The sequence below is a fragment of the Eubalaena glacialis genome, chromosome 12 (assembly GCF_028564815.1).
Source record: "Eubalaena glacialis isolate mEubGla1 chromosome 12, mEubGla1.1.hap2.+ XY, whole genome shotgun sequence".
Taxonomy (NCBI): Eukaryota; Metazoa; Chordata; class Mammalia; order Artiodactyla; family Balaenidae; genus Eubalaena; species Eubalaena glacialis.
The window spans coordinates 52187373-52212701 of record NC_083727.1 but is presented as its reverse complement, the minus strand read 5'-3'; the positions used below and the strand labels follow the sequence as shown (position 1 = coordinate 52212701).

At 34.3% G+C, this 25329-nt stretch overlaps 1 protein-coding gene and 1 non-coding gene across 2 annotated transcripts in view; both read right to left on the bottom strand.

The window, feature by feature from the left end:
- Window positions 1–812: 812 nt before the first annotated feature.
- The window catches only part of OSTM1 (osteoclastogenesis associated transmembrane protein 1), a 37134-nt gene continuing 12617 nt past the window's right edge, over window positions 813–25329 (bottom strand). Inside the window, exons 2-6 of the mRNA XM_061207182.1 lie at window positions 24895–25009; window positions 13392–13489; window positions 8866–9033; window positions 6644–6809; window positions 813–2888 (exon numbers count right to left, since the gene is read on the bottom strand). Of these exons, the coding sequence (XP_061063165.1) occupies window positions 2833–2888; window positions 6644–6809; window positions 8866–9033; window positions 13392–13489; window positions 24895–25009 (603 nt within the window). The 3' untranslated portion in view covers window positions 813–2832. The remainder of the gene's footprint in view (window positions 2889–6643; window positions 6810–8865; window positions 9034–13391; window positions 13490–24894; window positions 25010–25329) is intronic.
- On the bottom strand, window positions 20122–20228 carry LOC133102692 (U6 spliceosomal RNA). The gene has a single exon (XR_009703042.1). It is a non-coding gene; the product is annotated as a U6 spliceosomal RNA (small nuclear RNA).

The following is a 25329-nucleotide window of genomic DNA, read 5'->3' as shown; positions in this document are numbered from 1 at the left end:
CTTCTTCATTATCAATGAATGAATTGTTATACCTGTAAATAAACTGAATTTCTTTTTCACGTTATCTCTTCATTTTTGATGTCTAGTGTTAGTAATAAGTATAACATCTACAGTATTTTGCATCAATAAGACAATATTGATGTAGGTACTGACAGACAATTCATCTTGTAAACAGGTGACATAAACTTATAGTATCGATAAATACAGTACAGTACTGTAAACATATTTTTCTTCCTTATGATTTTCTTAATAACATTTTCTTTTCTGTAGCTTACTTTATTGTAAGAATACAGCATATGGACTTCCCTGGTGGCGCAGTGGTTAAGAATCCACCTGCCAATGCAGGGGACACGGGTTCGAGCCCTGGTCCAGGAAGATCCCACATGCCGCAGAGCAACTAAGCCCGTGCGCCACAACTACTGAGCCTGCACTCTAGAGCCCACGTGCCACAACAACTGAAGCCCACGCGCCTAGAGCCCACGCTCTGAAACAAAGAGAAGCCACCGCAATGAGAAGCCTGCACACCTCAACGAAGAGTAGCCTCCACTCGCCGCAACTAGAGAAAGCCCGCGTGCAGCAACGAAGACCCAATGCAGCCAATAAATAAATAAGTAAATAAATAAATAAATAATAAAAACAAAATATAGCACTTTAATTTCCTTAAGCTACTTTGTTTATTTCAAAGTGCCAAAAAACTGAAGATGTTCTGGTGCACACACATATGCTGTGAATCTAAGAATTCAGAACTATGCAAAGAACTTTTCAATACGACTTTACAAATGCAATATTTATACACTTTACTGTAGGGCTTAATGCTTATTTTTGAAATCTATTGCTGATGCTACTTCTAAAGAGCAATGACTCAACCAGAAAAATATTAAAGGCTGCCTTTTCTTTTGTAAAGTGCTTATTAGCAACCATATCCAAAAGCAATGGTTTTCAGAAATACATGATATTAAAAGGTGCTCAAAGAGTCACTTCTTACAGAATCAGATATGCCATTTTGTAACTTTGTACATGTAAACTGATTTTATCTGCATTAATGAAAGATTGCTTTCAATGGCCCTCAACCATATGCTTCAAATCAAGACAGTGCTATTAGCATCGGCAGCATGAACAGTAACAGCAGAATAAACCCCAGCACATTTTAAATGGATCACAGCAGACTAGAAAAACTGTAACAGCTTTTGGATATGTTGCATATCCAAGGATGAGCCTTCTCTTTCACTCTGCATATATGGTAAACATTTTAAAAAATAATAAAAACACTTTTTTGTCTCTCTATAAGAGCATTTTACAGTGTATAAAGGGATTCAGATTCTTGTACCAATTAAGCAAACTGTTTTTCTATATAAAGTAGGCTTTATATGAAGGAAGGAAGGAAGGAAGGAAGGAAGGAAGGAAGGAAGGAAGGAAGGGAGGGAGGGAGGAAGGGAGGAAGGGAGGAAGGGAGGAAGGGAGGAAGGGAGGAAGGGAGGAAGGGAGGAAGGAAGGAAGGAAGGAAGGGAGGAAGGAAGGAAGGAAGGAAGGAGAGAAAAGAAAGAAAGAAAGAAAGAAAGAAAAAGAAAAGAAAGCCTATTTCCACCAAGACAGCTAGAAGGAATTAACAAGTGAAACACCTAATGCTAAAAACCTGAGGGAAAAAAATGTGAACAATTCTGAAATGAAGCTTTTTTTGAAAGGTTGATATAAACATTCCAAAAAGGAATTTGTTTTCGAGTGTGAACTATCTGACTTCATTTCAATCATATATCACTTTTATCTGATTTAAATAATTTAGAAAAAAAATAAGCATCATCTTAACTGAACTACTTTCTGTATCAGATTCTCTTTCTGACTCACGCCCCCCAGTACAAACCATTCAATACTCTTATAGTGAGCATCCCCTCCGGTCCCTGTCTATTTTCTGAATCTTAAGCTTTTTTTCACTCCTCCTTTTTCTCCCCTCCCAAACTCCCCATATATCCCAAGAGAAAATCCCTATTAAAAAATCATAATTTAAATACATTGTGACAATGTTACATTTGATTTAAAGTGGTAATAAATTATAAATTGCCAAATAATATAATCCACAATGCAAATACCTGGTATAAAAAGAATCCATCTTGCCCTGAATATAATAAAGCAGTCCAGTGATTTCAAATTACTTATGAAATAAAGGCAAAAATAAGGTGTAAAACACTATTTATAAAAGTCAAGTAAGAAACCAGTTACCATAAATCTTTTTACAAAGATAAATGTAATGTGCCTTTCCATTTCTAAAAATTTTGGGGGAGGTTTATAACTAGTGGTTTCAAAAATGACTTTAAGGAAACCAGAGATTGAATTACATATTATTTGTAATATATGACATATTAAATATATGTGACAATAATACTGCAATGGTGAGAAACTTAATCTTTGGACTTGCTACTTTTCGGCAAGTAAATTTTTTTCAAAGTCTTTGCTATAACTGATTAATTTTTAAACGTTAGTTCTCAAAAACTTTGCTACTAGAGATACTATGTTAACTAAGGAGATACTGGAAGTCTCAAATAGTAACAATATGCCTACAAAATAAAACAAGATTGTTCTTGCATCTTTTGTTATTATAACAAATACACTTTAAAATAGACAACATTGCTATGCCTGTAAATTAAAAATACCCAAACCCTTAAAAAGGGGGTGGAACAGGAAAGAAAAATTGAAAATTCTTATTTAAAAATAAATCTGAAGTCCTTGCATTTCTTAAGAACTTGACTTGTTAAATCACGGTTTATCTTCTTTTGGACCAAGCTGTGTCTTCCACCATTCATCCATGGGATATGATGTCAATTCTCCATTCTGTAGGTTTCAGTGTGAATTTTCTTGAATGTTTGCAAAGCTGGTACTGGACTTGAGACGTTTGGCTAAATAAATCAAAAGTATTATATTTTAACTTAAATTTAATTCTCTAAACATGATTATTCATTTTATGTAAAGTATAGTATTCATCTATTAATTCTATGTTTGAATCTAAATAGATTCAATCTTATAAGAATTAAACCTGAATCTATTTTTTTCTACCAACCTCAAAAGATATAACTTTGCTAGAAGCTGCACATGATTTTGTTAGAAGCAGTACCAAATAAAACAGACATAATTTATATCATCCTGAACAATACAGTCTTAAATATGTAATAAAAATGAAAGTACTCTACTTTAAAAATGGAAGTGCTGTAAAGTATAATAATAAAATTATATATTTGAAAGTCTAATCTAGAAATCCAAATCTAAATTTCTCTTAAAAGAATTCAGTGAAAGAACTCTGTAATGTTTAAAAAAAAACACATTCAAATGGCTTACAAAGAAAAGTGAGTTGGATATTACACACATGTGCACAAACATATATGGCAGCTAATAAAATATGTACAATCAGTTTTGATCATGATGCTAATGGGACTGAGTCATTAGAGTTAATAAGAAAATCATGGCTATTTGGCTTGATAATATGTTTTGTTCTTTAGTTAAACATGAATGTTTCTCATGTTCCAGAAATTAAAAACAACCATGCCATAGTGAAAGTATCTTACATTGGATAACTAGGAATCTCTCTACTTCAGAGGTTCTCAACACTAGAATAGAGGTTATGATTTAGAAGGTCTGCAATGGGATTCAGGCATTTAATTTTTGTTTTTGTGTTTTGAAAGCTCTGCAGACAATTCTGATATGTGGCCAAGGATGAGAACCACTGTTCTAGTTTTTATCAGGGTCTCCCCTGACAACTCTAAGTGGAAGATGACAACATGGCTTCCTGGACCAGTGTATTGCTTCAGCCTAAACTTAAAAAGCAACTTAAACTAAAAAACAGCCTAAACTGAAAGTCGACTTCTTAAGCCTTCAGTGGATTTGGGAAGCAAACTAAATCAAAAGGGTTTTTTTTTTTTAAATGTTGTTTAAAATTATTAAAAGTAATCTAGTTTCTATTTACCAAATTCATTAAACTAACCAGGTAGCAATACCAGTGAGTACATATAACTACAACTTCCTTGCTTCCTTATTCTCTATCTGATAAATCCCTACATCCTCCAAAATTCTACTCCAGGGATCTTCTAATGGTGAATTCCAACACCCCAAATGCAGAGTTCGTCTTCTATTCCTCTGTGGTCCAACCACACTGTATGCACTTCTACTACATTTGTTGTAATGATTGGATTACGGTCGGTATGTTCTTTGAGGGCATCTATTGTGCTTTGTTCCTTTTTAAATCCCTACTTCCTACCATAGGACTTGATGAATGGAAGCATATAAAATGGTAGCATAAAGAAAAGTAAATTAAAATTTCCATCAGGTATCAGCACAAGAACTATTTGCTTACACTAGCATTTCCTTAAGTTCATCATTTAATTCATAAACAATGCTTCTATGAAACATTAATAGGTATTATGCAAAGTTCCTATTGTCAAGTTTGGGGGATGTAATCTCAGAGGCCTTAATTTATATTCAGGTACATTACGAAGCTCATGAAAAGGAATTTCACAGGACTAGTATTTTAAGGAACACACTCTAGGAGTTGCTAACATTAAGTACAATGTTCTTTTATTCAACAAATATTTTTGAGTATCTACTATGGGCCAGGTACTTTCTAGATGCTGGTGATATAGTGGTGAGCAACATAAACAAAATCCTTTTTCTGATGGAACTTACAGTTGAGTCAGGGTAGACAAACAAATGAGGTAGAAAATAAGTGGAAAAGTTAATTTAAATAGCCTAAATAGTGATTAAATGCTATTAAGGAAAGATGATACAGAAGAATTTTCAAAAGGGTGTATTCTTAGGTTGGGGGGGTCATAAAAGTTCTCTTTGTGTAAGTAACCTTTGACCTAAGTCCTGGATGACAAGGAGCCAGTCAAGGAAAGCAGAGAGGGAAAAATACAAGAACCTCGGAAAGAGGGCAGTGTGAATGAGCTTGGTGTTTGAGAGGAGCAGAAAGAAGGCCAGACTGCCTACATACAGCATCATGAGAAAGGAGAGGGGTAGACACAGGAGTTTAGGAAGGCAGATGGGGACCAGGTCACATGCAGCTTGGAAAGCAGACCTTGGAATAAGTCTGTATTTTATTCTAGGTGCGACGGGTACACGGGAAGGGTTTCAAATGGGAGAGGAGCACGTGGTAAAATATGTGTTTAAAAACTTACTCTAGCCACTATACGGACAATGGATTGTAGTGGGTCAAGAAGTAGAAGTAGGGATACCAGTTAAGGGACCTCTGCCTTAGTGCTGGTAAGAGACGGTGATGGCCTGGGCTAAGGTATTACCAATGGGGATAGAGAAAAGATAATTTAAGATATATTTTTGGAAATAGAGCTGGCAGTACTCGCTGATAAATTGAAAAGGGGTAGGGGAGGGAATAAGGGAATGGGGAAAGAAAAGAAAAGAAAAAGAGTTAAGATATTCAAAGATATTAAAAGAAATTAAACGACAACAAGATTTGTGGCTTATACAAGCAGATGGATGGTAATGACTTTTATTGTGAAAACAATCAAACAAACAAAAACACTGATCAGAAGTACTATATATCTTCTGTAGAGTTAAATAGATTTGCAAAGCAAATAAGACGCTAAACTTTAAAGGTACACCAAGCCCTGAAAAATAAAGTTTCTCAACGGTGAGGTCCCTGCAATGTTTTGTTATTACTCTAAAGAAGCACTTTTAGGCCCAAGTTATTACATATTTACAGAATGCTGGCAATCTTCAAAATACTTTACTAAATACACTCATGATAAAGACTCTCTCCTCTAGTAGCTAGCTTTTTGAGGTGACAAGACATTACAAATTCAATGTAAACTGATCTACAAGCAATCTGTTTTTTTTTTTAAGTTAGATATATTAGAAGTGAAGTTAGATAAATCATGAAGAAATGCCAGAAAGAAATTTACAGGGGAAAGAATTTTTATATCATAGGTTCCTAGACTAGGAATAATATTTGAGAGAAAAAAAGCCTGACTTTTTTTTCTCCAGAAAACATTCTTTTAAAAAAACTAAAATTACTAAGGGATAAGCCCATACTTTCATTCTGATAATAAATAAGAAACCTACGAGATTTGGAGGTCACTTTTCTTTGGCTAGTTGGGACCTTCTAGTTAGTGTTTTTTTCTGCTCTGCCCTATTTGATGGGGAGAAAGGAAAGGAATGAACACATACTGAGCACATGCTATGTGTCAAGTAACTTTCTTGCAACTACAATTCCAATTTGTTCATAAACAAATTGTCTGTGTGTAAGCTACAGTTTCTCCCTGCCTGCTACTTGTTTGGTGGTTCTGTCATGGGTGGTTCTGCCAATGGGCCTAAGAGCTCTCTACTATTTATCTCCCTATTATGGCTATTTCAGGTCTGCAAAGCCTTTGTTGCTATTCCTTTGTTGTTGTCAACCTTATTCCAGGGAATCTAGCTTTCTCAATTAAAGCTTCTGAAAGATACTGTATGTTAAAGTTTGATTATAAAGTCACTTAACTTACACATCTCTTCTGTTAGTAAGCACAGTTGTAAAATTTGAAGAAGAGAGCTGTTTTAGGCTAATATAGTTTGAGTTCTCAGAGTATATATTATTTCTAAAACAGGCTTAGATTTTTTTAAATACAGGTTTTTAATCTAAATAAATGAACAACCATGAAAAGAAACTTACGTAGAATGAGTTTGCGTTTCTTTTGCTCTGAGTGAAGAAAACTACTAAGGTAGAAGACAACAGGTAGAAAGAGAATGAACACAGCAACAGCAATTACAGGCACTGTGTCACTGCAAGGGACTGAACAGTTGAAAGTTCGACTCCAAAGTTTTCGAGTAATATTCATCTGAAACAATAACAAATAATGTTACTCTATTTTATATTTAATTTGTCTTCAATTTCACACAATTATTTTGTCAATAACAAGAACCCCAAATTTAGACTAAATACACATCCCTAAAAAATCTATTAATAGTTGAGGACAATTTCTTCTGTCAGGGAAATAAGTTGGTTCACGATTAGTCATTGTATAAATTTATATCCATACAGAAATTTCATATTGTAAATTCAATACTGTCCAAAGAATGTCAGCTTTTCACAGACTTCAAACACAGAACTTGTATCAATAGAAATATACTGTGCTTCATTCATTAAAAAAGATTTAAAAGGGTAACTATGTGAGGTGATGAATGTCAATAATTAGACTGTGGGAATCCTTTTGCAATATGTATGCATATCAAATCATCATACTGTACACTTTAAATATATTACAATTTTATTTGTCAAGTACACCTCAATAAAACTGGGGGGGAGGGGAAGTCTCACAAAAACAAAGAAAATATTTTCTTTCATATGTTACCTATGTAATCTCACTGAGCTTGTTGCAATATTTTTAGAATGGAGATAAAAATATCAACTTTATAGGGCTTCTCTTCAAGAGATGATATCTATGAAATGCTTAATAGCTTATCTGAGATACTATGAAAGATTCATACTCACGGCAAGTAATTTTTTAAGTACATAATATCTAATGAGTCATGGAAACTTTATTAGACAATATTAATATCTTATTTAGCCCCTAGATACACTTAGGGGCTGCAGTACCTCACTTTCACTGAGCTCATGATTTCTGTCAAACAGGTTAAATGATGTAAGGAAACTATCAAATTTAGCGTTTACAACTGTTCTTGCCTGGATTTTGTTTAATTGAGATATGGTTTAAAAATGGTGCACTGTATGTCTGTTGCAATTTTCATTTATTGCAAAGATGGATGTTCTAAAATAGGTTGGTCATGTTGATTTGCTGTGTAATCCAACTTGTGTCATAGAACCAATATTCATTTTTCTTCTTTATTTAAAAAAAAATAGACTATTATTCTTTAAAAAGATGTTTATTATTTATTGGGAACCTACTAGAAGCCAGGTACTACTCTAAACATTAGTAACAGAGCAGTAACAAACAAAAATCCCCATGGTGTATCCATTTTAAGTGCTTTTTACCATTCTGAATATTACAGATCCACTATGTTCACTCTGAGCTGCTATAATTCACACTCATCATTCTCAAACATTAAGTTTACCAATTTTGACCACAAGTTCTCTGCTTTTTGCCAATAAATTTTCAGTTTCCTCTAACGCCTCAATAGTCAGGCATCGTATTCCCATAAAAAGGCATGATTGCCATCTAGTGGTGCCCCATGTAAAGGCAGGCTATTCAACGGAGGAAAAAGTTTCTGTTGACTATTCATTCAATCAATACATGTTACTAAGGGCCCACTATTTGCTAGGCGCTGTTCTAGATACTGAACAGTGAACAAAAAGGACATGATGTCCTTGTTCTCATATGGCTTATATTTTAGTAAGGGGAGAAAGACTACAAATAAGTAAACAAAACTTTTCAGATGGTAACAGATATAAAGAAATAAACAAAGCAACGGGATAGGAAGTAACTGAGGAATGGCTTCATTCAGAAACATATTGTAGCAAAACCTAGAGACTTCTTGAATTAGCAACAAGTGCACAAGAAACTGAGATGAAAACATTTAACAACACCCACACCTCTGAAAATGACACACATTATCAAACTTAAAAAACAAAATGTATAAATGGAGCATAATCTATAAAAATAGTAAATCACTATGTTGTATACCTGAAACGAATATAATATTGTAAATCAACTATACTTAATAAAAAGAAGTCAAATATACCAAATTATCAACTTACTTATGAAGTACCTGATTAATTTCCATTTTAGTTTGACACATCAGGATATTCTAAAACTTTACTACTTAGCAACTAGTTATTTCTGGTTGAAGATACCATATGCAAATTCCAATAATAATACTGAAGGTATATTCAACAACACTGCAAACCATGTGTTGTATCAGAAGCAAAGTACTTACTGCATCTTCTACGTCAATGCATAAGTGTGTTCCAGATTCAGCCTTATTTTCAAGTTCATTCATTTTTTGCATTTCACAGTACAGACTACTCAGAGTTCTGTATGCTTCACGACAGTTTTTGCATACTTCCGAATAATTTCTTAACTGAAGAAGACTGTGTGCGCTCCCCTAAAATGTCAAAGGCACATATAATACACACAATAAACATTACATTTTTTAAACTTATTTGCCCTCCTGGAGGAAATAATAGAGTATGTTAAAGTGCTGAGCTGTGATGTGGGGCAGGTTGCTAAACCACTCTGAGCCTCGGTTTTATCTATAAAATAGGGATACCCTTACCTGTATTACAGGTCCCAAGGAATAGAGACTGGTATGTAGCACACAGCAAAATATTTGGCACTTTCTAGTTGCCCCTGAATTTTGAAAACCACTGCACTAGCCACTGTTAACTGAGGGCAACACTAGCTCATATACCAAATTATTGATACCTAAATACCAAAAATTTACTAAGTTATCTTGTCATTTATACATCTGCCCTTATCTATTCTACACTCACCAAATAAAGTATACCCTTGCCTGTGCTGACTTGAACCCTGAAGTCTGCCTTATTGAGACAGAGAAGACTTTATAATGAGTTACGAAAAGGCACCCAAACTACATCCCTCCCCCAGCCCTCTTACCCCAAGGCTTTTAAGGCTTTTAATCCAGGCCTTTCAAGTCAACAAAAAGGGACTAACACCGATGAATCGTATAACCTAAAATATAACCTCAGGTACTGGATATAAGACATTATGTTAGTGAATCTCAATGTTTTCCACTTCTGGGACTGACACTTGTATTTCAAGAACAAGTTTTCTGAACAGTCAATTCACACTTTTGTTTTCTATTCCCTTTATTCTTTACCTTATAGCCTGGAGAAATAATATTAACTGACTATCAGAATGAAAGAGAAAAGGAAAGATTAAAGGAATTAAGCTGATGTAGCCCCTACAACATTACCCTTACTATCTACTTGACAGAGAAACTCAGACTCTCTTTAGTTCTGCCACAAGAAATAGCCCATTGCCTGTTTTTCACAGAACAATTGTACATTCAGCTAAATGTGTTTGATCAAAAATGGAGCACAGTACCTTGATGGGGGAGTATAATTTAGTCATTTATATTAAAACTTAAAATGTACATATCGTTTGACGTTGCAATTTCACTTCTAGGAATCTACCAGACAGATAAAGATACAAATACCTGCAAAAGACTGTCCATATTTGTGATAGTAAAATACTGAACCAAACAAAAATCTCCATCGATACAGGGACTGACTGACTAAATGGTGGCATAGTCAAACAACAAAAAGCCCTGCAACGCTTAAAGCAAATGAGGAAGTAGGATTCTGGGAAAATGATGACATCAGCATGTGCCATTCCTGATTTCTTTTCTGAAGAGACTCAAGAACAGAAGAGTAAACCCAGGCCCTTGATAGCACTGTTAATTATAGAGGCATGACATGCACATTTCATCACAGGAAGGTTGTATGACAGCTGTCACACCACTCCCAGAGAAACTAGCCAGAACCACAGTCTCTTGTGACCCTCTATCCCCTGCAACCACCTACTGTCCTCTGGAGATGTGAGGGGCTGGAATAATAGCCCCACCCTGCCTGCGGGACCACCCACAAAAAGCAGTCTCCACAGTCACCCAGACAGTCCAGGTTCCCAGAGAACCCACCTACAAACACATACTACATAAGGTGGAGCTGGTCTGGAACCTAAACCCACATCTCTGCCTCATCACTGAGCCAGAAGGCACTGCCACAGCCAATACCATTAATTTCACTGCTACCACCTATCTCTTTAGCTGGTTCCCCTTCCCTTTCAAACACACACTCACACACACACACACACACACACACACACACACACACACACACTCACAACCTATAAAACATTGGCATTGCCCAGAACTCAGTCCTTGGGGCCTCTTCATCATCTCTATCTACACTCACTCACATCCAAGTCTCCAAGTTTGATACCATCTGTACCTGATGACTCTCAAATCTACAGCTCCAGCTCATACCTCTCCCCTGATAATAAACAAACTAACTAATTAGTTAATTAATTTTTTAAAACCATTCAATTCAAGGAAATAGAAAAATGACAAAACCAAAAGAATATAGGAGGAGTTAATAAATGCAAAAGCATAACTTAACACATTTAAGAAAAAGAAAACAGAAACTGATAAATAAAGCCAAAGGTGGGTTTTCAAAAAGATCAATAAATATAAATGTATCTTCAACAAGCCTAAAGAAAATTCAAGGGAAAAAAGGACTCACAAGTACAGCATTTGGAAATAGAAAGGAAATGTAGCTATATATATTATAGAAATTTTAAGGAGTAACCAATTACTAAATGCAATGCATTATCCTGGAATGAATCCTGAAACAGAAAAGGACATTAGTAGAAAAACTGGTGAAATCAGAATGAAGTCTGGCATTTAGTTAATAGTTACATACCAATGTTCATTTCGTATTTTTGACTAATGTACCTTGGTAACATAAGGTGAACATTATGGGAAACTAGGTCAGGGATATACAGGAATTCTCTGTATTACCTTTGCAACTTTTCCGTCAGTCTAAAATTATTCCAAAAAAAAAAAACCATTTAAAAATAGGCAGTTAAAATCTGTAGTGGGGGAAGAAAAGATATCATTCATAAGGGCACCAAACACTGTGTAATACCTTGAAATAAACTTAAGAAATGTATAAACCTATATGAAATTTAAATAAATAAGTAAAACTGTGCTAGAGAACATTAAAAAATAAAGAATAATGGTGGTTGCCAGGGGTTAGAGAAGGAGGAAATGGGGAGTTATTACTTAATGTGTACTAAGTTTCAGTTTGAGAAGATGAAACATTCTGGAGATGGATGGTGGTAGAGTTGTACAACAATGTGAGTGTACTTAATGTCACTGAACTGTACACTTAAAAATTGTAATGTGGTAAATTTTATATTCTATTTTACTGCAATAAAAAATAGTGAATATATACTGTACTCCTAGATAGGAAAGCTTAATATCATAACAGGTCAATTTTTCCCAAATGATGACTCTAAAATGTAATGCAATTCTAATAAAATATCAAAATGATTGATTATTTTGAACTTGGTTCTAAAATTCATTTCATGGATTTATTTAGTAAATCATGTTTTGAAAGTCAAGAAGCCATCAGGAAAAAAAGGTTGGCGCTAAGCCTCACATCTTACACTAAAATAAATTTCAAACAGATAAATGATGTTTAAATATACAAAACAAAACCATGAAAGTCCTAAAACAATCACAGGAGAAATTTTAAAAATAATCTCAAAGTGGGAAAAGGCCTTCTAGTGTGACACAAAATCCACAGCCATTAAATTAATTTTGGTAAATCTAACAACATAAAAATTAAAATGTTCTTCATATCAAAAAGAGAAGTATGATAAAAAGACAAACAACAAATGAGGAAAAAATATTTGCAACTAACATCCCAGGAAAAATGCTAATTTCCCTAAAGTACATTCATCAGAACTAGTGTCTTTGGTCTCTAAAACCAAAGAGTTCCTAGTCAAATAGGCTTGGTAAATGCTGTATACAAAGTTACCATTTGAAGTTCTATATAATGTACATGAGTCCACTAAAGTTCTGCAGTCCTGTGTTAAAGCATTTCTTACCCTTATTAAGAACACTAAACCTTTTTTATGGGCTATCTATTAAAATCTTGCAGAACATATTTTGGGAAATATTCATCTAATAGTTTTTATTATACTCAGGGAAATTCATATTCTATGTTATCACATTTATTAAAGAGAAAGTCATACATACCTATATCCTAAATATATTTCTATCTATTTGTGGGGATTACCTACTTGTTAAAAAGCAAGTTTCAAAACTAGGATTTTACCAGAGTTCCAGTTTCACCCCTCACCACTACCAGGAACGTTCCAGTACTAACATTCAAGGGTCAGAGGTGGAGAAAACAAAACCCAATAAGGTAGGTTTCTTAAAGGCTACCTTTTATATTATAATTCAAAACTCAAAGTTACCTTACTAAACAGCACCTTTTAAAGTAGGTAGAATATATTTAAGCAAATATTGAGGCAAAGAATAAGCTTTTTATAGACAGAATCATACAATTGCAAAATACATTATTGCATAAACAAAGTCAAGAAAAATTGTCAGATAAAACAACACTGTGTTTTAATTAAACAATCACATGCCTCAGTTAATATGTTCATACTCATTAACTCATTGGATCCTGACTACAAAATACTGGAAGGTAGGCAGGGTAGATCTTACTATTCCCATCTTACAAATTAAAAAACTGAAGTTTTGATGATTTGCCTAAGGGCTAGTAATAGAAGAATTTAGCAGAAATCCAGGTCTACCTCTACACCGTGTATGTAGATAAATATCAACAATTAATGCTATAAAAATTGGAATTATTTATTATTCACTTGGACAAGGCAGCATTTTAATTTCAAGTGTCATATATAAAATACCTGAAGGTTATTCTCAAAGCAGGTCAAGGTGTGATTAAACAGATTCAGGAAGTATACTGTGCTATTTGATAATTCTTCACTTTTGTTCGTTAAACAATCTGTCAAGAAACCAAAAAATACATTAATATATCTCAAGCAACAATTACATATAGTCATTTATCTCTCAAGCTGTTATCTTCTGTTTCACACTATCGTAATCCTTTATTCAAACAAGCATGAAGTGTTCCACGTTAAGAGAATTTTCCAAATACATGAAGCTTACCCTTTTTAGTTTCCAAAAGATTTTTTTTACATCATAACCATTTTAATGAAAATATTAAAATAGTCACATACTTTTCTCTCTTCGTAAAAACCATATACCAAGTAAAATTGAAATTGATTTTTGATGGTGCAAAGTCTTAATCATGAATATCAGTTATCAAACGCTGCCTTAATAGGAGTACTCTTAGTGCTGTTTAGGCATAAGACTATTTATCCTGCATTAATTTTAGCTAAATTCATATGCTGTTTGATTGTTTTCTGTGTTAAATTTAGTAGTTCTGGGTCTCTTCCATCTTCACTAGTGGGTCAGTTATTGCATCTAAGATGTTAATCTTTTAAAATCTGCTCTTTCTAATCTGTTGTGAGTTGGGAGACCAGAGAAACAAGCTGGTGAGAATTTTGCATAAAATACTGATAAAGGGACTTCAGGTAAAACCTGGAAATAAATACACTTGTTTTATGTCTTTCTAAAAATCTTACATACATGATATTCCTCTGCAACTTGCTACTCTCACTTAGCATTAGCTCAAGTTCATTCCTTTGAATTGTTTTCTATGTATGAACATAGCACAATTTTTTAATCTATTCTCCCTTCTTGGATGAACTTATTCTTTATCCTCAGTTTGCTTTTACCTCTCCCTGTGCTCTCAGCTTACCCTCTGGGATCTAGGTTCAAGTGCCTGGCATCATATCCTGGAACTCATGGTCAACCATTTCAATCTCACTTTCCTAGAATCCTTGTCCTTTTTACATTCCACATACTCACAAATATTTAAAACCTTCATTAACTTTCTCTACTCCCAACTGTGGTTGTAGAACACTATTATAGAAAATTCTAAAGTTATAATGAGGGGACTCAATTCAAACTAGTTTCAGGGCCACAAAACAATCCTTGTAGATGCCCTACCAATTACTCCACAAGGGATGTTCAAATACTTTCTATTCTCTAGTACTCAACCATACTCTTGTTCTTCTTAAATTTAACTGAGAGCTGTATATTATACACACTCAGGGCCATCTATTATGATCTTTCAACTGGGAGTGGAGAGACAGGATAGAAGGCTGTTGCAATTATCCAGGAGAAAGGTGGCAACGCAAACAGAAAGAAATCAATGGATAAGAGATACACTGAATAGGTAGTGAAGAGTACCAGAATATGCCAACTCAAAATATGCCTCTTTGGCATATGGATTATTCTGAGCTAAAGGCCTTTAAGGACTTCCCTGGTGGTGCAGTGGTTAAGGATCTGCCTGCCAATGCAGGGGACATGGGTTCGAGCCCTGGTTGGGAAAGATCCCACATGCTGCGGAGCAACTAAGCCCGTGCGCCACAGCTACTGAGTCTGCGCTCTAGAGCCCATTAGGCACAACTACTGAGCCCGTGTGCTACAACTACTGAAGCCTGTGCGCCTAGAGCCTGTTCTCCACAACAAGAGAAGCCACTGCAGGGAGAAGCCTGCGCACCACAAAGAAGAGTAGCCCCCGCTCGCCGCAAATCTAGAAAGCCCGCGCACAGCAACAAAGACCCAACGCAACCAAAAATAAATAAATTTAAAAAAAAAAAGGCCTTTAAGAACCAACAGATTCAGGAAAAACTCTAAAAACAGGGCACAAGTTTTTATTTTGTAGATAAAATTTACACTTGAAAAGGAAATTTCCATTTGTAAAGATGTCCCTCTCTCTCAAGAAAAAGAAAAGGGAGGACTCTTAACAACTAACTCTAACCAATGGAGATGGTTCTAACTTAAACCTATATAACAAACCTTACTAAACAATCCTGTTTACCATACTTCTCCTGGTCCCTTTCCCATAACTTGCCTCCTTCAACCAGAAGACCAAAACCCTTTCTCCTCTGATTATCCTAAGATGGTATATAAACCCAAATTCTAACCATCCCTTTGGGTTACTGATCATTGGGTGCTCCCGTGTGTACATGTGCAATGCACTTGTTAATAAACTTCTGTTTGTTTTCTCTTGTTTCTCCGTCTTTGGCCAGTCTAATTAGAGAGTTCCAGCCAGAGAACCTAAAATGGATAGAGGAAAAAGATTTTCTCTCTCCCTTAGAGTAGACATTAGGGTATAACACACTATATGATGCATGCACTATTATAAACAACAATCACTACAATGAAAGCTAATGTTAACTGAGTAGTTGCTATGTTCCAAGCGCCATTCTTGTACTTTAAACACATTTATTCAATTCTTACAACAATCCTATGAGGCAAGAACTATGATCTCCATTTTCTAAATAAGGAACAGAGGCAGAGAGGAATTAAGAAGTTACCCAAGGTCATAAAACTGGTAAGTAAAAACCTGGAATTTCTACTCAGTCTGATTCCTGAGCCTGCACTTTCAAACACTACAAATATAAAATATCTACACTCTAAACAATTAAAGTTCAATACTGGGAATCAATAAATACATGCCACTGCTCCTCCCTCCACCACCCATAGATTTCTTACACCATGCAGGGATTCAGGCAGTCGCTACCAACTGATCAGTGCTGGCAACTGAGATGAAGCCTAAAACTGGTAAACAGGGCAGCAACTAGCACATTAAGACTCCTTTGTGCAAACTGGAAAAAGACATTCCCTCCAGGTAGATTATTTACAAAAAAGTGCTCCTACCTCCAGAAGCTGAGCTGGAATCCAGCCCCACTCACCCCCTTACATGGGCCCCTAGTGTAGGACTTGGCCTGCACCTGGCATACCTGGGGCCCTGCTGATGAACCTATTCCAAGAGTCTTTCCCTCTCTGAACTCACACACTGTACATTCTCTGCAGCTTTATCTTCTCCAGCATGTAAGTCCTGTTCTGACTGTTCACCTTATCATTTAAAAATCTGAGGGATCACTTCACAAATTAGGAAACAACTAGAGAAATAAAGTGATATACTGAGGATCATACATCAAGTTAGTAAGGCATTGAAATACAAAATATACTTTCCAGGCTCTTGATTAAGTATTATCTTAAGTATACCATTTTCCCTTTACTATTTAAAAATGTTACTCTCTCTGTTGGCTTTCAAAAAGTTCACACACTAAATTCTTAAAAAAAAAAAATAACATAAGTCTCTCTTAATCCTGGTTTAACATCATCACAAAGTAGCCTGGAATCTTTTTACACGAGGTAGAGTATACATAAATAAAAACAAACAGTTACAAATATGCATAATATTATATTGTGCTAATGAGATTGAAGAAGTTTTCAGTTTCTGTAGTTGATATTTTGGAGGGAAGTAGAGGGAATACAATTTCATCCACAACAACTGTACATCTGTGTATAATGAGCCACGTCATGGCAACTGACATGCACAATATGGGTGTGTGTGTGTCCCTGTATTGTCCTACAAAAGCAGTATAAATGTATAAAGCATGTATAAAGCAGTATAAAGCATGAATATGAGTGATTCATACTTCTATACAAAGTATGTAACTGAAATAATTTCTTTATAAAAAAGTAACTTATAGAATAATGAAAAATAAATAAACAGAAAGAAGTAATTTATAAAGAAGCTTCTCTGAACAACAAAGAACTTAATCTCTTTTATTTTACTAACAGCCATTCCTTTTCACTTGAAATAATTTGAAAATTAAACTAAAAGCTAATATAGACTGGCCATCTTATTACTGCATTAATGCAGTACCATCAAAATTTTTTCAATGATCATTAGACAGTGATATTATAAAGCACAAAGGAGTTCACCTATAAAATGAGATTTTAAATGTCTTCATTATTAAAAAGCCCTGACTTTCTGATTTAAAACAAAGGAACTCCAGTAAAATTCCTCTTTTATCCTTTTGTAGGAATTGGGAGCATAAGGTTATAAGCAGTGAGAAGCTATATATTTTAGAAATTAGTAAGTTAAGAAATATTAGTAGTAATAAAGCTTCCTATAAGCACTAAGTGAAGTGGTCATTATGAATTTTCCTCATCTCAGATAATCAATGCAGCCTCATCAAGGACAGATTAGCATAGCTTCTTTCTCAGTGAGGGCTCAAGCATCAGCTCAAGAGGCATTCTTAAAGGTGTTAAGGATTCAAGTTAAGACCTTACATAGAAACCTACTAAATATCATAACAGGAGTTATGTATGCATCTTTAGGTAAAGTATTTGGCATCTATTAGGAGTTTGTATAAGGATCTCTGCTGTTTTTCAAAACTAGTTTTATAGAGAACAACAGAGACAATTACCAATTTCTGAAAAATAGGGCAAGCTTCAGAAAACATACTATTAAACTATGGGAACTTTGTACCTAAACAACATAATTAAGTTTAATAAGTATGAAAACTAGGACATTTTAAGTTATAAGATATAAATAAGTGAGTCCAATGCTTAGTATGTTACCATTTAGATAAAATATGGGAAAGATGGGTTCTGATTAATTGATCTTCTGGTTAACTATTAAGTTTTATTATTGATTTTTAAAGAATCAAGACATAAAAAGTGAAGGGTGGCAGAATATTTGCCATAAGGATTATTCTGAGCTGACGGCACTTGGAAAATAGCCAAGGCAGAGAGAAGCTTTCTGTGAATTCCCCTGATCTGCTTGAAGACAGAGCTTCCAAAAGAAACTCAGTTGTCATAAATCCCTTCTCCAGGAGTTTCATCAACCAGGGAAGATTTTCTCCTATCAGAGGAAAGGAGACCAATCAAACAGAATGGAGAGTCCAGAAATAAATTCCTGCATATACAGTCAACTATGAGCTGAACTCCTAGAAATAGAGAGCAGAATGGTGATTGCCAAAGGCTGGGGGGGTGGGAGAAATGGGGAGATGTTGGTCAAAGGGCACAAACCTCCAGCTGTAAGATAAGTTCTGAGGATCAAATGTACAGTATGGTGATTTTAGTTAGCAATACTGTATTCTATACTTGAAAGTTGCTAAAAGAATAAATCTTAAATGATCTCACCACACACACACACAAAATGGTAATTATGTGACGTGACGGAGGTGTTACCTAACACTATGGTGGTAATCATTCTGCAATATATAAGTGTATCAAATCAACACACTGTACACCTTAAACTTAAACAATGTTATATGTCAATTATATCTCAATAAAGTTGAAAAAAGAAAAAAATCAAAAACAAAGTACCAAAACACTTTACCATAAAGCAATTCATGGTCTCATCAAATCTGGTCACTCTACTAATTATTCACCTGTCATATGCATAAGATAACCAAGAAGCATCTCAATAACCAGGCTATCCCTATGTCAACAATACACTTCTTTTTTTTTTCTTTTAAACCTTTTTCTTTCAAACACATAGACTTTTTTTTAATTTATTTTTTTAAACAGCAGGTTCTTATTAGTTATCCATTTTATACACATTAGTGTATATATGTCAATCCCAATCTCCCAATTCATCACACCACCACCCCCTGCCCCGCCACTTTCCCCCCCGGGGTGTCCATACATTTGTTCTCTGCATCTGTGTCTCTATTTCTGCCCTGCAAACCCGTTCATCTGTACCATTTTTCTAGGTTCCACATATATGCGTTAACAATACACTTCTGATAACAGCTTTAAAATTGTGAAGAGGAGAAATCCTTGATATATTTTCTTTACTTCTTAACAGTCACTCTCCACAAGAATTAATTTCCATGTTATTTGTAATATGAATTGGAAGAGTTGTGTACACTCCTTTTGAGTTTCAATCAGTTTCCAAAAATTTATTTCTAACGAAGACTAATATTCAAAGACACGGATATTCTAAAGATAAAATAGATGGTAGTGGTAACGGATGGCACTCTCTCTCTTTTTTTATATTGGAGTATACTTGATTAACAATGTTGTATTAGGATGGCACTCTCTTTCATTGAGTGTCTAGCCTTCCTTTTATCAAGTAATAATGGCAAAGACTAGGTGCCAACCCACAGCTAGATCAAGTAGAAAGGTGATTTTTTTGGCAGTGTATTAATTTTATAAGTATTCTTTTAAACAATATTTTAGCTTTTATATTTTTACATGTTTATATTTTTAATAATATTATTTTAAAAAATTTTAATAGCCCCTTAAATTAATTTTAAAAGATTTTTATATAATTATAGTTTTGCATTTTCTAGCACAGAGGATGAAAAAGGAATAGTCATTTTATATCAAAAGATATATTCTTACAAAATGGATCACATATTGGTTTAAGTCTCAATTAAAAACAAATTTTTTAAACACCTCAGTCGTTTTTGTTCTTCCTTTGTAATTTTTTTCCTTCCCATTTTATCTTTTAGGTGCCAGACTGAATAGACTCCAGATTATTTACCATTGAAGAGTTCTATTGCTGGCATCACTTATCAGCTCTGTATTTGCAAATTTAATAACTAGATCACCACAAAAAGTTAACTGAGACAAAAGTGTTCATAGCTTGTATTTAACAGTTTTACATAAGTTCTGAGAAAATTGACCAGTCTTTTTTTTTTTCCATGTTTATTTATTTTATTTTTTTAACATCTTTCTTGGAGTCTAATTGCTAAAAATATGGAACGCTTCACGAATTTGCGTGTCATCCTTGTGCAGGGGCCATGCTAATCTTCTCTGTATCGTTCCAATTTTAGTATATGTGCTGCTGAAGCAAGCACAACCAGTCTTTTTTTATGTTTAAATAAAAAAGCAAATAATCTAGATTTGGGGGGGAATATTTATACTGTGTTTTCATGCATATATGGTAGGGAGGGAAACATAATTTTCCCTCTACCCTTGTAAGTTCTCAGCTGGGCCCCCTGTAACAAAAGACAGATCAATAGGAGAAAAACAAACAGAAGTTTGTTGACTTGTATATCTCGCATATACACGGAAGATACAAAGGGAAATTGAGTAACTCAAAGGGGTGGCTTAGAAGTCAGACTTGAATATCATCTTCAGGTAAAAACAAAGAAAGATGAGTGTGGGGGAGGTCAGTTATGGGGAAATGACCAGGAAAAGTGAGGTAAACAAGCATAAGGTTATGCAGATTATGTCCCTGCCTTCTCCATTTACAAGATTCTCTAGTGATTTAAAGTCATCCTTTTCTTCCTGGTACAGAGAGGGAGACACCCTTACAAGTGGAGATTTCCTTAATAAATATAAATTTCTCATACAAAATGGTTATTTCTACTCTGTTTTCAGAGCTTCTCCTGTGTCTGCTGTTTCTCAAAATAATCAGCTCAAAATAATCCTTACGCCAAAGAGGCGTATTTTGGAATGGCACATTTTGGTCTCCAACAATACAAAATGACAACATCCTAGGCAAACTTCTGATCAGGCACAAATTCATTTAAAATTATAGTGTGATATGATTGCTTTCTTCCATTTTATTAAAAGAGTAAATATCCTTTGTATTCATTCTTCTACCTATTTCTAAAGGCCAAAGATTTAAAAAAAACAATGACTGGATAGGTAACAAATGGATTATCTTTTAAGTAAAAGGAGAAGAGAAGCCTTTAGCATCATTTATTAAGAAAATAAAAGAGTGAGGATCCCATGAAATCAGTGGTTTAACAGATCTGGTTGCTAGAGATGCGACTGTCTCAGAACCTGATGCCTGATTCCTGATCATTGCTGAGCATTAACATTAGAAAATGTGCAACCTTATTAAAAACTTTTTTTTTCACATTATCTAGTTTTAATTTTATGTAGTACTGATAGGTCTTTAGAAAAAAAAGAGTATTTTACATTTATATTTTTAGTAAAAGACTAGGTTTTCCATAATATCAAACATGTATATAGCATAGATATTAAACTTTGCAGGGCTAAAGTGTAGGGCTAATATTTCTTAAAATGGAGACTGTGCAATGAATTTGTCAAATAGCACTTTAAAACCAAATTAGGCCTTAACTCATGAACACTGTCTATTCAGATGAACAATCTCAAAGCCTTCTGATTTTAGTTCTAGGCTCTTGATCTGCAGTCCGTTTACACTTTCTGAGCCCTCATTCTACCTCACAGGGCTTATTGTGAAGTTCAAATGAACCAAGGGCCATGACATTGAGAAATATTATTTAATTTAATTGCTGACTTGTTATTCACCTTCTTTAGCTCATTTTTTCCTTCCTTCAAATTTCTTTTCTCACTGCCTTGTAACAGAAGACTATGTTAAGAATGCTTTATTAAATTTTGGTAAAAATTGCAAAGTTTTTTGAACAATTCTTAAAATTTTTCAGAAAATGTTCATGTTATCTTTATTACAGAGATTTGCAGAGAACATAATTAGAAGTGTTTCCAGGTAATTTGGTAAAGATTATTCATTTCTAGGTAAGGTGATTATTTTATTTTATTATTTTTTTTAAAGATTTTTTTTGATGTGGACCATTTTTTTTAAAGTCTTTATTGAATTTGTTACAATATTGTTTCTGTTTTATGTTTTGGTTTTTTGGCCTCGAGGCATGTGGAATCTTAGCTCCCCAACCAGGGATCGAATCCACATCCCCTGCATCGGAAGGCAAAGTCTTAACCACTGGACCACCAGGGAAGTCCTAAATGATTACTTTAGAATGAATACCCAAGGGAAAACAGCTGAGGAGCACAAATTTATAAAACTATTTTATTTCCATATAAAATACAGAATATAAATTATGATAAATTTTAAAATGTGAATGAAACAATGAATGGAAGATAACTTTTTTAAAATGCATAATCTGGAAAAAGAAAATAGCCAATCTCTCTGATTACATCTAACATATGAATAATCATGGCAGATTTGGACAGTCTGTCAAGTTTTAAAAATTTTTATGTATTTTTGAATAGGTATTAAATGCTATGGTATACAATCCAAAGGGTACAAATGTAAGCAGAATGAAAACTAAGTCTTCCTGTCTTTCCTGCCCAATCAGCTATCTAATTCTCCAAAAGATGTCATATTTCTCTGCATTTTGCTTGGCCGTATATTTTGGCCAAATTAATTTTAATTAGGAAGTAAACATTTCATTTTTTCTTCAAAAGAAGTTCAATCAAGGAATATTTTGAAGATAGGATGCCTCACAGAAAAACAAAGGTAACCCCAAGAATTTATTCTAAAGAGTTTTATATCTACCATACTGAGTAAATATGCAGCAAAATGTTTTCTTTCCTTTTTATTTATTTTTTAAATAGCTGGAGAAGAAAGCTATTTTAAATTAGTAAATTCATTACAAAATACCTTTTAAAGAAAAGATGCTTTACCTCTCAAGTACGTAAATTAAGTAACATCAGTCGAAAGAAGTGAATCCCAACACATACCCCACTTATTCTAATTAACTGATTTTAAATTATTTGCAATTAACATATTTTTTCCTATATCAATGGATTTTTCTGAAGGGCTTAAGAATACTTAAAAACAGCTCTTCCGTATAAGTTAAGCAAACTCTGTTCAATCATATTTATACTAAAAAGTTTTACTCCAAAAAAGTAAAGATTTGCTTTAAAAAAAAGTTAGCTGTCAGCCAAGCCTCTGTTCAAATTACCAGAAAATTTGAATTAATAGAGACAAAATTAAAAGAGTTAATATTCAATATCCATGGTATACTACAAAGGAAAAGAAACTTAGCAGAGAATCTTTTTCCCATTTACAGTTTTCCTTCATATGAACTAAACAAAAAGACAAAGTCCTTAGAAAAGTTAAGCTCCTTAATGACTTACAGGTACACAGATTTTTAATTCACTCTATCCTTTCTATTTCCACAGCCCATGCCCTACTTCATGTTTTCTTTGCTTCTTGCCTAAACCATTGTAAGAATTTCCTCACTGGTCTCTCTCTTCCAATGGGGTTCCACAAAAAAAAAAAGAAAAAAAAAGGGTCTTTGTAGTTTTAAAAAAAAAAAGCTCAGAAAGTGCTAGGTTAAATGATGTTTAAAAGTTTTTTTTAACCTATAGTCCTTCTCACTGCCTTTAATATTCTATGTGTATTGTAAATTCCCAAGATACTATAGTATATAACCATTTCTTAATACTATGCTGGTGTTCTAAGTGGTATGAAAAATGTTGGCATAAGTGATAAACTACTATATAGGTCAAGGTCCTACCTTCCCTTTCCAAGTTTACCTCCCACTGTGCTTCCAGTATCCTGTAACGTCTACTACTCTTTTATACCTCTGTGCCTCTGTTCACGATGCCTCCCTATCTGCACTGTCCTTCCTCTCATCTCTACTTATTGAAATCATGCCCAGACATAAAAGTGTAGGATCAAAAGGTACTTCCTCCAGGAAGTATTTCAAATTCTCTCCAATCTGATTTATTTTCAGCTTCCCCAAGACTCTATAACTTTATTATAGCAGTTATTTGTCTGCTTTAGGTTACATTGTAACTATAACTTTCTTCCTCAAAAATTATAAGGCATAGGGCTTCCCTGGTGGCGCAGTGGTTGGGAATCTGCCTGCCAATGCAGGGGACACGGGTTCGAGCCCTGGTCTGGGAAGATCCCACATGCCGCGGAGCGACTAGGCCCGTGAGCCACAATTGCTGAGCCTGCGCGTCTGGAGCCTGTGCTCCACAAGAGAAGCCGCGATAGTGAGAGGCCCGCGCACCGCGATGAAGAGTGGCCCCCGCTTGCCGCAACTAGAGAAAGCCCTCGTACAGAAACGAAGACCCAACACAGCCATAAATTAAAAAAAAAAAAAAAAAAAAAATATAAGGCATAGAAAATAAGAATTTCCTAGTACATAGTTGGTATTCAAAACACTTATGAATTGAAATAGTGATTTTAAATTTTCCAAAGAATGCTTGAAAATAGATCTCATTTCATTATACAAATACATACAAGCCTGCAAAACTGGTAGAACAGACGTTATCACCTCCCCCTACCACCATATGACAGATTATTATAAACATCATAATTACTATTATATTAAGCAGCTAACGTTCCTTGAACAATTAACTATATGCCAGATACTAAGCTAAGTGCTTTACACAGTTTATTTTATTTATTCCTCAAAACAATCATATAAAGTAGGTTCCATTATTACCACCAATTTACGGATGAGGAAACTGAAGCTCCAAGAGGTAAAATTACATGCCCAAGGTCTGACAGTAGTAGGTTAGGGCTAATAAATGGCAGAGCTTAGAATAAAATCCAGATCTGTCTGACTGCAAAGCTCACTGTTAACTGCTACACTTTTCTGCCTTTCAGTATTTGCCCAAGTAGTTCTCACTAATAAACCGTGATGCTAATCACAGTTCATTTAAACTTAGTAATAAAAAATATTCAAAATTTTCAGAGTTCAAAATTCACTAAAATAAAATGACATCTATACTGTTGAACCATAACAGCAACATGAAAATGAAAGAATTACTTACTTGCACAATTTGCCTTCTGCCATGTGGAATTGAAAAACTCAGACAGAATCACAACTATTTGCATTCTATCTGCCATTAAGAGACTTCTGGCACAACTATGACTCTCTGAGGAATTCTATAACGACAAAAGAAAAAGAAAGAAAAATACAATCTGAATGTTTTTAGACTTCCCAAACAACAACTTGAGGCAAAAAACCTTATAAAAATAATTTAAATATTTATTATAAGCATTTAATTTTTTTTGCTATAATCAAATAATGATGTCATTAATAATAACAACTGTAATAAAACAATAGCAGCTAACATTTATTGGTACCAGGTTCACTTGCAAGGGAAGAAAATCTTTGCTTCTTAAATAAATAAGTACTTGCTTCTATGGTACAATCTCAACTGCTTAGGCCCACATGTAATATTTCTTACTCCTTATGCACAGGA